Source organism: Zootermopsis nevadensis, unplaced genomic scaffold (genome assembly GCF_977971745.1).
Source record: "Zootermopsis nevadensis isolate Lab colony 2312 unplaced genomic scaffold, Znev_1.0 Znev_ptg000011l, whole genome shotgun sequence".
NCBI classification, from domain to species: domain Eukaryota; kingdom Metazoa; phylum Arthropoda; class Insecta; order Blattodea; family Termopsidae; genus Zootermopsis; species Zootermopsis nevadensis.
In genome coordinates this window covers 13,018,332-13,033,046 of record NW_028259143.1, presented here as the reverse complement: position 1 = coordinate 13,033,046, position 14,715 = coordinate 13,018,332, and the positions used below count along the sequence as shown (strand labels likewise).

At 37.1% G+C, this 14,715-nt stretch overlaps 1 protein-coding gene and 1 long non-coding RNA gene across 5 annotated transcripts in view; one reads left to right on the top strand and one right to left on the bottom strand.

Annotated features, from left to right (window-relative positions):
* Window positions 1–14,715, top strand: part of LOC147874108 (uncharacterized) — an 83,845-nt gene that overhangs the window by 13,552 nt on the left and 55,578 nt on the right. For all 4 annotated transcript variants that reach the window (XR_015534793.1, XR_015534791.1, XR_015534790.1 and 1 more), the window contains one exon: window positions 3,938–14,715. This exon is cut by the window's right edge and continues 55,578 nt beyond it. This is a non-coding gene — a long non-coding RNA (uncharacterized LOC147874108). The remainder of the gene's footprint in view (window positions 1–3,937) is intronic.
* On the bottom strand, window positions 249–3,945 carry LOC147874111 (uncharacterized). The gene has a single exon (XM_087347381.1). The coding sequence runs from the start codon at window positions 3,547–3,549 to the stop codon at window positions 2,632–2,634; it is 918 nt and encodes a 305-aa protein (XP_087203507.1). The 5' UTR covers window positions 3,550–3,945; the 3' UTR covers window positions 249–2,631.

Here is a 14,715-nt window from a genome sequence, read left to right as displayed (position 1 = left end):
ACTTCCCTGATCCGTCAAGATCTGTTTTGGGGTTCCCATTTTCAAAACAATATTTAACACATTCCCTTGCTACGGTATCCGCGTCTTGTTGAGGAATTGGTATTGCCGACATGAATTTGCTAAGATCATCCTGAAATGTAAGTATATATTTATTTCCCTTCCAAGTTTCTGGTAAAGGTCCTACAATTTCCAAAATACATTTTTCAGACGGATGCTCTGCCCTGGTTATAATCTCCATTGGCGCTCTCTTTCTTGGACTTAACACTTTATTTATTTGGCAACTTCTACACTTTTTTTTACATATTCCTCTATCTCCCTTTTCATGTTTGGCCACACGAATTTTGACTTTATAGCCTGATAAGTTTTGTTCATTCCTCGATGTCCTACAGGTGCATCGTGATATTCATAAAGGATTTGTTTCCTTTTTTCCTCTCCTATCTCCTCAACAGAAGTTTCCTCATTTCTGACTGGTATTAATTCTACTTAATGCATCTGCATTAGTGTTAAGAGCCCCTTTTTTGTATACTATTTCATAGTCATACTCTTCTAGTTTTATTCGCCACCTAAGTAACCTCGATCCTGGATGTTTCACATTTACGATCCACATTAATGGCTTATGGTCACTTGCAATTTTGAATTTTCTCCCGTAAAGATACGATCTAAAATGCTTTATTCCCCATGCTATTGCTAATAATTCCTTCTCACTTGTAGTGTAGTTATGTTCTGCCTTATTCAAATTACGACTCGCTTATGCTATTGGCAAATCTTTACCTATCTCGCCCTGTGATAGTACTGCTCCTATTCCCTGATTGCATGCATCTGTCGTTAGAATAAATTCTTTTGTGAAATCTGGGTACTGCAAAATAGGTTGTGCTGTTAATTTTGCCTTTAAATTTTGAAAAGCGTTTTCTTGTTCCATCATCCTTTCAAATTTAATATCTTTCTTAAGCAAGGGATGCAATGGTACTGCAATTTTTCTAAATCTTGGAATAAATTTTCTATAATAGCTTGCTATACCTAGAAAACTTTTCAATTGTTTCTCATTTTCTGGACTTGGAAATCTCTGAATGGCTTCTACCTTACTGGGATCTGGTCTAACACCTTCCTCAGTGATCAAATGTCCTAAATAGTTTACTTCTTTCCGTAGGAATTCACATTTGTCGGGCTGGAGTTTTAGATTTGCTTTTCTAAACCTAGCAAATACCTCCCTAAGTTTCACATCATGTTCTTCCAAAGACTTTGCATATATAACTACATCGTCTAAGAATACGAAACATCTTGAACCTGTTAAACCACTCAAAATAGAATTCATCAAACATTGAAATGTTGCTGGTGCTGTCTTTAATCCGAATGGCATTTTCCTGTAGGCCCAATTACCTTGTTTAGTGCTAAAAGCCGTTTTCTCTTTATCCTTCGGTTTCAATTCTATCTGATGGTATCCCATGACCATATCTGTACAAGAATAATATTTTGATTGCCCCAGCTGATCTAAAGTTTCCGTTATATCAGGGAGAGGGTAGGCGTTTCCAATTGTTTTTCATTTAATTTCCTAAAATCTACAACTATTCGCCATTTTTTCTCTCCACTTGCGTCAGCTTTCTTTGGCACTACCAAAAGTGGACTGTTCCATGGTGAACTACTTTCCTCTATTATACCTTCTTCTAAAAGTTTGCCTACTTGTTTTTCTATCTCTGCTTTCTGAGCTTCAGGCAACCTATATGGTCTAGTGTTTATCGGTGTTGTTCCTGGTAACAAGGTTATCGAATGCTTCATCGCATTCGTAGAACTAAGTTTGTCACCCGGTAAATAGAAAATATCTTGGTAATCTAGGCAAGTATTTTCTAAAATATTCCTCTCTTTATCATTTAAATGTTCTAGCCTCAGCTTACCTAAAACATCTCTACCACAATATGGCTTTCTGTTATGTACTCCTGTCGTTTCCATGGACAATTCCTCAATCTTTTCCAACTTAATTTTAGGCTCAGGTATAGTAATCTCTTTCTCGTTCGTATTTAATATGCTGGTTATTGCATAACATCCTCTAACAGTAGTTAAAGAATTTGCTACAACTACTCCTTCTTGCAATTGGCATTTTTCTATTAACCCTTCTGTTTTTTATCCTTAACTCCACCGGGACTCAAACGACTGTTTCTGACCTCCTAGGTAACGTTAACGTTTGCATATTTTGTTCTACTTGCTCTTCTTCAGTCCGTCGCTTTCCTGACTGGTTTTTTCCAAGTAGCGTCTTACAAATGCTAAAAATTTTCCCTTTGAGTTCTAAAATTTTTGTCTCATATCATATCTTTGCCTGCATCCTTCGGAGAAAATCTTTTCCCAAAATGCCATCTCCATCAATGTCTATTTGGTCGCTTACTAGCTGAAATGTGAACAGAATCGTAGTCCCTTCTTCTATTATGTCCGCGTTCACTGACCCATGTGTTTCAACTATGGTCCCATTTACACTTTTTAGTTTAACCTTCTCTCGGGGTTCGAACTCTGTACTACCAAATAACTTTTTGCTTTTTAATATGGAGACGTCTGCTCTGGTGTCCAATAAAAAATACAATTCCTTATCCCTGCTTATGTTTAACTCAATTTTCACAAAATCACATGTACTTGAATTTATACAGCCTATTGAACGAAACTGACTGTCGAACAGCTGTCCTCCGATAGTCGGCTCCTATTTCCCGATTTCTCCTGGTAGTTGTTTTTCCTGTTAAATTTTCCTACTGCCCTCCGGCAATCCTTTGCATAATGTCCTCTGACATTGCACTTGAAACAAACTACGTCCTTACTTCTTTCGAACCTTTTTACCTTAACTTGGTTAACACGAATATCTTTTTTTATAAAACATCTGTTACTGGGATGCCCTAGTTTCCCACAGTTCCCACATTTTGGTGGAGGTACTGTATCCCCTCTATACCTCTTCTGCTTAGAGACAATCACACTTTCCTCCTCAAGGGCTGTTTCTGCAATTTCATCAAAATTTTCATTGTTGCGACTGCGGACTATTGTTTGTATCCTGTCCGAGTACAACCCTTGAACAAAACAAATGTTACTTAATCTATCTGACAGGCTTAATATTCCTGCCCTTTCTTCTCCGTCACAGTTCAACAATGCGGATTCTCTAAACTTTGATCCTAGTGTCTGGATTTTCTGAATCCACTCTGACACGTTTTGTGTTATATTCTGTTTTGCCCTAAACAGCTGATTTGCATGGAAATCTAACGTTCTCTTCTCTACGTAAGTATTTCTCAGAAATTCTTTTAGTTCCACCCAGTTTTCTAAATTTCTGTGAGCAGTCGCAGTCCTGGGTTCCCCGCTAATTCTTGTCAGTACAAACTGATACAATCTATCCTCATGATTAGGATTTATACACCTGAAAGCTGTGTCGACATTTGACACAAATGTCAGCACTTCCCGTTTATTCCCACTAAATGGTGAAATCAACTTTAGTGCTTCTGTCACACTAATATATTCTACAGACATGGTGCTTGCTCTATCTACTTCCGCCACCTGTATCTCCGAATTGGGGTATCGGGTAGTCATGGAAATCTGAGCAAAAAACACCCTTCAGTAGTTTTCTTCTTTCTGGTCAAGCCCTCCTGCTCGACGCCTTTCACTGCTCTAGGTGCTGCTTCCTGCCACTGGGCTTGTGGAAGTTGCTCTCTGTAGACCGCTTACTGCAGTGTCCTTCTCGAAGACGATATCCGGGCTGGTATACCTTCTTCCTACTGCTTCCTGCTGCTGGGCTCCTGGAAGTTACTCTCTTTAGACCGCTTACTGTAGTGGTCCTTCTCCTTGAAGATGATTTCCAGGCTGATATACCTTCTTCCTACTGTTTCTCGTAAAGAGACCGCCCTAATGTCCCTTGACTCATCTCTCTGCAATTTCTTCTCCACCGCACACTCTACTGACGTGATGTACCTGATTCCAGATACGTGCAAGTTGGCGACAACCCCACACACCTGACACCAGTGTTGTGTACCCGACACGGGAGACCCGTGTAAGTACAGTGTGGGTTCGAATAACGTTGGTCCAGCGGATTTGGTTGGTTGGTTGGTTATTTGTCGCCGATGGAATAAGTATTGCTGAGAGTTGACTCGTACAAGGCTTTATTACTAGTAAATAGTAATAAATACATTAGGTTGCTGCTTAAGGCTCTCGCATTGGCCGACTGACTGCATGAAGTGCCGTTGTGAAGACTGACTTGTACAGATCAAAAAGCTCTTGCTGGTGTATATATTGGTCAGCAAGGGCGTATCCCGGGTACAATATGTGAACTTAGTACTCTGTACCGATAGGATTGTTCTAGAAGGTTTTAGTTTTTGTGAGTCTGTCCTCTGTCTGACACTTGCCTCACTCCCGGACTTTAGCTGATGCTTATTTTGAAATGGTTGTGGGGTGACAGTGTCAGAGTGTCACAGTGTCACCATTTCCTTTAAAAACAACCCAATTATCAGGCGGGGATAGCGTCGGTGAAAGTCCGAGTTACAAAACTGTGTTCACATACCAATTAAATTTCTTATGCTGCAACTAGCAATTATTCCGATATACCAATATTATATTACTATACATATACAACAACATGATGCATATCTCCCCACACCACTGATAATTCGTATAATCCGCTTCTGTACTTTTTTTGTCACCACCCTAGAAAATTAAACCATACCTCAGATGAGCATGGATGTATGCAAAATAAGTTCTCTTTATGATGTTTGGTCTTGTTACATTTTTAAAGGATTTGATAATCTAACATAATTTGCTAAGTTTCAAATTTAAAAAAACTTTACATGTACTTCCCATTTCATATTTTCACTGAGATGCAATCCTAGGAATTTAATTTCTGAATTATAATATATATCTCTATTGTCAAATTTGACTTGAGGTTTCACTGGATTTCTTTTTTGCCTAGTACAAAATGACATTGCTATTGTCTTGTCAATATTTATTATAAGACTGTTTGCATAAAACCATGAAGGCAAATTGTTCATAATCCTATTTATTTTCTGTTTAAGAATGTGGCCATTCTCTGCTGTTACTAAAATATTTGTGTCATCAGCAGATAAAATTATCTTTGATATTTATTTGCAGGTCGTTTGTGTATAATAAAAATAATGATTGATCCCTGTGGCACACCATGATTCATTTCTGTTAAAGCTGAAACATGTTATCCTTGATTTGCATAGTTACTACCTTTATAGTTTATTTAAACAACTTGTTTCAGGTGTGCTAAATAAGATTCAAACCATGAGTATGCAGTGCCTCTAATGCCTTATGCGTATAATTTGGCTAATAAAATTTTGTGGGTTATGACATCAGAGGCTTTCGTTAAATCACAAAAAATTCCAATTTGATATACGTTTTTTCCTATGGAATCCCGTATGCTGTTGAGGATGGAGTGTATTGCTGTCTCAGTTGACTTTTTTCTTCTTCCTAAATCCATTTTGAGCTTCTGTTAATATATTGCTTCTTGATAAAAATGAGATTAACCTGTTGCACATAACTTTTTCTAACATTTTTTAGAAAGAACACTTAATCCCCTTTTTATAGAGTGGTTTTCCTTTTGCAATTTTAAACCTATCTGGAAAAATACCACATTTCATAGAGGCATTACAAAGATGTGCTAAAAGATTTATAATTTCCTTTATACAATTTTTGACTACATAGTTTGGTATTTCATCAATGTCTGCAGAAAATTTTCCCTGAAAGTTTTTTATAACATCTTCTATTTCAGTCTCCCACTGGGAAAATATATACTTGCATTACAGCTATTTATTTTGTTGACATTTGACACGAAGATTTGTTTTTATCATTTTGTTTTATAATTTATTGTGCAACATAGGAATTGAACAATTTCGCTATATTTCATGAATTTGTAACTTTTTCCTGTTAATTTGGTGGGTTTTCCCCATGCTTTATTTATTACTTGCCCCATTACTTCAGTTTTATTTACTGCATTTGCTATGTGCCTATCATTTTCCCGTTTTTTGGCTTTCTCCGTTAATATCTTATATATCATTCTTTATTTGCTGATATAAACTTGACTTTCCCTCGTGTTTGTGATTCTCTTATCTAAACTATTCAACCAACGCATGTCTATGAAATGTCTTGCGATTTCAGTTGCTTGTTCAACCGTATATGTTGATCGTCAAACAAGTCTTTTAGTTTGGATAGTCGTTGGTTCAGAGCGGAGCTAAGTCCGGCTCAAGGAGGTTTAGAGGTGTCCTTTTAACTTCCAAAAAACAATTCCAATTGAAGAAGAATTTATTGAAAAGATGTAGTGCCCAGTGGCACTTAAAAGAATGTCCTGTCGAAAGTGATCCAAAGATACAAAAAGAATCCTATATTACTCCCAACATGAGTATTTATAATTCTTGTCTTAGGCGTTGGTCAAAGGAGTGGAGCCTGTAACAATATGTACGTGGTGGTGAAACATGAGAGTTGCACAAAGACAGTTAGTTCATATTACTTGGTGACAACTCCAAGCATGTGTGCACGTTTTGCGTCGTGTGTGCACTTTTGTTCCCCTCGATTAGTCGAAACCTAAGAATCGAGCCACACAATGTTATCATACAGTAAAATTTACACTTTTAATTATACTTTCTTACGTCTCTTATTACACCTTCCCCCCTTAGAAAAAGTTTTGACCCTTTGGTGAAAACGTTTCCAACAGAAAATTTTACTTTTGCTTCTAGTTCTATAGGCTATTGTTACATTTTCTTCTTCATTTGCAACCTTGTCAGTTGTTCTGAAATGTGAGAATTGAGGTTGTTCCACTATGGGAGATAAAGATGGAACTAATCTTGTTGGAGAAGGTTGTTCTTCTCTGGAAACTTTACTATATGACACTCTATCGCTTGCTGAATGATCATGAATGTTAACACACAAACAATCAGTTGTTTGTTTACAACAATTTTTAGGTGTCCATCTATCCCAAAACCAAAATGTAAATCTCTACATTTTTTACAACAACAACACAATAATATTGAGAATATACTTATACCAACTAAAGATCCCCATGCCGTAGCGTGAACATACCAAGGTGAATAATCTTTTCTTTCTTGTTCCTCAATTAACTTATCTACTTCTTCAACTTTAATACTGGCTAGTCTTAAATCATCAGCCGAAGACATTGTATTGACCAATGGCATCCAACTGCAATTTATCATAATCAGTTGTTTTTTCAAAATTAAAAGAACAATCAAAGTTGAGTGGCTCACTTGGCATGAAGTCATTAGTGACATTACAAGTTATAGTAGTTATAGCTTACAAAGTTACATAAGCTGAAAATGCTTTACAATTCTGTTTCAGTGTCAGTTTACCTTCATTTTGAGTTGTAACTTGTTTTGATTCATCTCCACATAACACTGTTAGTTTATATTGGTTTGGTGAAACAAATAACCATTCATTACTCAAGTGTAATGGTATCCAAAATGTCTTTTGCAAATTGGTCACTCTTGTTTCACAACTGTTAGGCATATAGGTAGTGGAGGGGTGAAGGAGTGTGGCTTCACAATCCGTTTCGGGTAAGTAGGTATAAATAGGGATATCTTCCTTGCATACGAATTGCAATACATTTGGTTGGAAGCATCCTGTTAATTCGTTTGTTGACATTTTACCAAAATGTTGCCCAATTGGGTCACTAAAAATGAATTCCTTATTTGAACTGATGAACACATAGGTAATTGTTTCTTTCGTAACAGGGAACGGAAGGATTTTATAGAGATGATAGGTTGTAGAAGAGACAAGAGGGATGTTCAAAACATAAACCAAATATTGCTTGTAGGAGTAGGTATGAGGTATAATGATTTTCTGAAGTTCAGCGAAAGAAAAGTTAGGGTAGTCCAAACCATTTGGCAGTTTTTGTGTTCTCATAATGTTTTTAACCTTTTCTGTGGTGATCAATTGTAGTTGCAGAGTTCCTTGTTCTGCGTGAACAAAAGCGTCTAACAATACCTCGAATGAGTGTTGACACTCATCTATACCTCTTTGGATTATTCTAATTTGCTCATTGACCTGATTAACATTTCTCATTTCTTCGTCCAATGCACTAATTTTACTAACTGTAATTTGTTAATTTATTCAAACTTTCTTTTAACACTTTCATTTTGATTTACCTTTTGAATGGTTAAATTTATGGAACTCATTGTTGATTTTATTACTGTCATTTGATATTTTAAAATATGTAAAAATTCAGCCTGTTCTTTCTCCAATTCTGAAATATGTTTATTGTATTCTTTCGCGTCGGATTGTGATAATGTCCCAAATAATATTTTTGCTTTGCGTCCTACAAAGTTCAAAACTCCTCTTTTTGTTCTTTGTATTTTCCTAAAGGTATTAGTGTTTTGTGACTCTGTCAAATATTCACTAACCAAATCTTTCATATTGTCAATGTAACGAGTTTTGAATCTCATGTATTGTTGGAAAGTACCACAATCTGTCATATGATACCAATTTGTGCTTTTTTCTTTGTTACAATATTCAGCTATTTTTTTCTGATGATCTTTAGTTTGCTTCGAAAGCTCTCGTGTTGGCTCCATTGCATTGGGTAGAAGAGTATGGTTCCTACCTCATCAAAATAAATACCTGTTTGCGATTGTAATTGCTGTACATCTTGTGCTTTAAATTGTTCCCACCACCACAACAAGAGTAGTACCATCGCCCAAATTCTGAGTAGTTTCATGCTTCTTTTCCTACAAAAGAAGAGAAATATGCTTTTAATCTGTTTGTATGTACTTCTTGATGTTTACGTTTTCCTAGTTCTTGAATAATTGCATTTGGTCCTTTCATTTCTTTAATCTCATATGGACCTCTCCATATGGGTTCTAATTTGTGTCTAGCTTCTACTTTTAACAATACCAAATCATTTACATTAAAATTGACACTATTGGCTTTTGTTCTCATATGTTGTTTTTCCTTAAATTTAATCAGCCTTTCTTTTGCTACTTGGTGACAATTCTGCATTTTGAACTTTACATTTTGCACAATGTCATCATAATTATACAATGGTTGAGGTGTAGTTTGTAAAATACCTGGAATATTACATTTTCTTCCATACAGTGTTTCATAAGGTGAAAATTTCGTGATTGTGTGTGGTGTAGTGTTATACGTGAAACTTGCGAAAGGTAACCATTTATCCCAATCTCTAGTTTTTGGATCACAAAAGCAACGTAAATAGGTTGCTAATGTTTTATGTGTCCGCTCTCAGGCACCATTACTTTCAGGATGGTTTGTTGCGGTATGAATTTTCTCAATTTTAAATAGTTTTCAAATTCTTTTAGACATGTCGGACATGAAATTCGTGCCTTGATCTGTCACTATGTAATTTGGAATGCCATAAATTAAAATAACTTTATTCACGAAGGCGTCTGTTACGTCCTCTACTGTTTGATTTTTAATTGGAATTGCTATGACGTATTTACTCATTGTCTTGGCATGTCAAATTATATATATTATCATTTTCTGTCTGCGGTAAGGGTCCTACTATGTCTAAATAAATTTTGATCCACGGTTTATAATGTATACCTGTAATTTCTAAGCGCTGTTTTATTTTATGATTTGATTCTTTATTTACTTGACAAATTTTACACCTTCTCACGTACTCTGTCACATCTTGCTCTAAACCCGGCCAAGTAATATATAATTTTATTCTCTCCACTGTTCGTTCGACTCCTTGATGGCCTCCCACAGGGCAGTTATGCATTTCATTAATTATTTTTAATTTTCTATTCTTATCTATTTGCTCTATATCAACTGACACATTGTTGTATCCCGAAGGATTGTGATGGGATACGGGAGCGTAGACCGAGCGGAAGTCTGTTGATTGGGTGCGTTGGACACTTAAGAATTGAAATTTAAGCTCACTTGTAGCAACTCAGTAGATATATATATAGTTGTTTATTGAAACAAAGTTACACCAGTTTATAGCTCTTGTCAGTAAACTATTAGGCGTGATGCAGAGTAGAACACAACGTTTGGTGGTGAATTCCGGTGTAGTCCGCGTGGTGCTTACAGACAGTGGTTTATAAAGGGAATTAAAAGTGTGTCCTGTGCCGGAGGGGCATATACTCATCAACAGGTGCCGGGGTTTACCGTAGGGTGACACACTTACTTAGAGACGCGTATAATCTTATCATTTTTATGGTTCATTATCTCCACAGTCTGGCTTGTAGCATCTGTAGCTTACTGACCCTTACAATATGTTGACGATTATAGGTATCTATTAATAATAACTAAAAATAACAAACACTACATACAGTCATACCCAATTACATGTATGAAGGGTTGATATATGGCAAGAGGGTCCATATGCGACACCTCCCCCCCTTATGGAAAAATAAGCAATAATAGTGCTTATTTTTAAACAAAATTACTTGGTGATTAATCTACAATGGTATGGCGCTTAGGCACTATTATAACAAGGATTGGGTTGCAATGTACATTTTACATTCAGCGTTTACCAGAAGGACCATTACGTCTTGCATTAGTGTCCAATGACACAAGTTCAGTTGCTTCCAGTGCATTGTCTTGTGACGATCTTTGCTTGGTGCTTGCCCTGCTAATTGGAAATTTTAAACTTTCTCTTGAGGAATGGATTGAGTTCACAATTTTGGGTTTAAATATTATGTTGGTACACGAGTTATTATCATTCCACCACCTCGACGCGTTTGGAAAAATTTTGCGACAACATTTACAACAATGACAGCAAAGGAAGATCATGACTATTCCTGTGGTCACCATTCCTGCGTAGGACAGGAAGGAAAGGTGATAGTCTATGTTCGAGTGTTTTAACTTCCACTCTTGGTCGTTGACAAGCTTCTTGACCTCATCTACCTTATGGCTTGCTATCCGTAAGTCGTCAAGATGGTTTACAATGTTTTTTAATGGAGTGTCCAAATGGATGGTATTGAGATTAATACCTCGATCTTCCGGTTCACAACAGTTGTATTCTAGAGACAAAGGTGGAATAATGTCTTTATCAGTATTATTTGATTCAACAACCGTCTGTGCTTGAATGAAAACCTTTACACCATAACCTTTGCACATATTATTTAATTTAAGTTTTCCTTTGCCCTTTATCTCGATGTCTGTGGGTTCTTGTTTGTAACAAAGAACTGTAAGGGTATCAGGTCCAGGGGCAACATATAACCATTCATTGTTATCTAACTGGGTCCATAGAGTCTGGTTCAACTCAACTACTCTCCGAGAGCAGCTGGGTGGTATGGTCCTAATGGATTGCAGCATCATAGCTTCACATTCCTCATCAAGATGCGTTACTTGCACAGGATGGTTTTGTTTGCAAACCCGGTGATAGTTGTTGATTATTTTGCAATCCTTGATTTCGTCTACCCTTAATCTGGCGTAGTATTGTTTAGCTACATCCATTAATAGGTACTCACGTTCTGGGAGGATGAAGGTAAATTTAGAATCTGTCTCCCTAATCTTAATTGGCAATGGCAGAACGTGGTATACGTTGTAATTTACATGATTTGTTAAAGGTAGGCGAATTACATATACAAGATAATTACCCTTTAAAAATACATCAAAATCAATCAATCTTAAAACTAGGTTTTGGTACGTTGCACTCAGTGGTATAGGTAATGACAGTTCACTTGGAATGTCAGCTTGGCTTGCCTTCATTTGCTTCACAATTTGAGCAGGCGTTTTAATATGTGGTTGAAGTACTCCCTTTTGGGCATTCATAATGGCATCTATTAAAATTTCGTATTCCCTACGACATTCATTAATTGCTCTGTCTAGCTGCATGGCATGTTCGTTAACAGTAAGCATCATGGAGGTGGCAGTAAACATTTTCTTTACTTCACCGTCGTTTTCATTTATGCGCGAGGCCATTTTCTGTAAACCTTCAGACAAAACTCTTTCATTTTCGGATACTTCCGTCAAGGTGGAATTTACTGACCTTAATGTTGATTTGACGACCGGAATCTGTTCTTTCGAAAGTTTTAGAAAATCGACTTGTTCCTTTTCTAAGTTGGAAATTTTGTCAGTATAGTAGGAAGCGTCATCGCTGTCCATTGTACCAAATAAAATTTTGCTTATTCCGCCAATGAAGTTAAAAACTCCTCGTTTGAAACGTGAATGATTCGTGTCATCGTCACTTCTAGTTAACTGTCTGACAATCAATTTCATGTCTTCTATCTCTTTAATTTGTCTGTCTACGTGTCTAATAGTTTTCATGCAGTCTGTAAAGTATATCCAGAACGTGTGCTCATGCTTTTTACAAAAGTTCAGGGATTGTTCCGCATATTTCCTCACAATATCTAAATTGTTATCTGCTTCTTGCAGATTGACATAGGTTACAATTTTCCATTCGGTATTGTACAACTGGGCTTCTCCCATCTGGTCGTAATAAAGACCAGGTGACTCCTTAAATATTTGTAGTGTCACGTCGAGGGCAGGGGCTTGTCTTAGTGTCATGAATAGTGTACAGATGGTCCAGAGTCTGTTGTTGTTTGCCATAGTCCTGTAATTAATGAAAGAATGGTTTCAGTCTGTCAGCGTGGACCTTGAGGGTTCTATTTTTGGGTAATTTTAGCGTGATGTTTACATCATCGACTTCTGTGATTTCATAAGGTCCTATCCATGGCGGAGATAATTTTAATGATCTACCTCTCCTGACCATTTGGTCATGTAACAAAACCTTGTCTCCGACTGTGAATAGAGGGACATTGATATTTTTGTCGTGATACTCTTTACTGCGTTCTTTTCTTGCCTTTATGTTGGTTCTCGCTATTTCGTAACTTGATTGTAAACGAGATTGCAATTCCTTAATATAGTTATCATATGTGTACTGGTATCGGGAGGTTCTTTCTGCAATATTCCCGGTATATTTGGCTTTCTACCGAACATGAGTTCATGAGGGGCATATCCAGTGGAAGTATGAGGGGTCGTATTAAATACAAAAATGGCGTAAGAGATCCACTTGTCCCAATTAGTTTGATCTTCGAGGATGGAACAACGAAGGTGCTCTACTAATACTCTGTGGGTTCTCTCTAGTGCTCCATTTGATTGCGGGTGATATGCAGTTGTCTTTATCTTTTTGATTTTTAGAATCTTACAAATGTTTGTGAATAGTTCACTTAAAAAGTTTGACCCTTGATCTGTTAAAATTATTTGTGGTATTCCGAACTTTAGCACAACTTCTTCTACAAAGGCCTTGGCTACTGTTTCGGCATCTTGTTGTCGGATTGGAACGGCTAGTGTGAATTTTGACAATTCATCTTGGAATGTTAACAAATACTTATTTCCATCTAATGTTGGTGTTAAGGGGCCAACAATATCTAATGAACACTTCTCCCAAGCAATGTCGGGGGTAGTGGTAATTTGTAAGGGCATCCTTGTCTTGTTTTGGGTAATTTTGTTCTCTTGACAAACTTCGCATTTTCGAATGTATTCTTCTAATTCGTGTTTCAATCCCGGCCAAGTTACAAAAAGTTTTATCCTGTCATACGTTCTGTTCATTCCCAAATGACCGCCGGTGGGCATTTCATGCATTTCCTGAAATATTCTTTGTTTTTCTTCCTTAGTTATTTCTGAACTTTCGTTCTTGGCTTCAGTGGTGCTTATGGCTACCTGAATTCTGCTAAGTGCGTCAGCATTTGTATTATTTGAACCTTTTTTGTAAACTACTTCATAGTCGTATTCCTCTAATTTTAGTCTCCATCTTAAGAGTCTCGAACTTGGGTCTTTTACACTGAATATCCATGTTAAAGGGCGGTGGTCAGTAACTATTGTGAATCTTCTACCATACAGGTATTGCCTGAAATATTTGCATCCCCACACAATAGCTAACAGTTCTTTTTCTACAGTGGGATAGTTTCTTTCTGCGTTGTTCAGGGTTCGACTCGCGTAGGCGATGGGGAGATCTTTCCCTATTGGGCCTTGGCTTAGGATTGCTCCAGTGGCGTCGTTGCTAGCATCAGTGGTTAGAACAAACGATCTTTTAAAATCAGGATATTGGAGCAGCGGCTCCGTCGTTAATAATTCTTTCAAAGTATTGAAGACTGCTTGTGTCCTTTCATTCCAAACATATGGTGTGTTCTTTTTCAATAGTTCTGTTAACCTCGAACTTTACATCTCCGCGGCAAAGGGTTAAGCAGGATGCGGCAGCACAACCTGAAATTGCAGCCTGATAAACGTGAATTTTTGAGAAAGGAAGTATCCTATCTAGGCCATATTATCACAAGTACCGGCGTTAAACCGGATGAGAAAAAGGTATAAGCCATAAGGAATTTTCCAGTCCCGACAACTACTAAGAAACTAAAGTGCTTTCTAGGTTTAGCAGGATATTATAGGCGTTTCATACCAGATTTTAGCAAAATTGCCAAACCCTTAAAACTTCCCTTAACTTTTCGTTATGTACGTGCAGAGTTTCTCCGAAAATTACAATGTCGTCAAGATAAACTAGACATTTTATTCCTTGAATTCCGCTAAGTACGGATGTCATTAGTCTTTGGAATGTCGATGGGGCACCTTTTAAACCAAAAGGCATTCGCTTATATTCATAATGGCCTTGGGAGGTACTAAATGCTGTTTTGGGCTGATCTATTTCTTTTACTGGGACCTGAAGGAAACCGCTTGCACAGTCAATAGTTGAGAAGTATCTGGAGTTACCTAAAGCGTCTAGTACTTCTGATATGACGGGTATGGGAAAGCTGTCGCCAATCGTGACATCGTTCATCTTTCTAA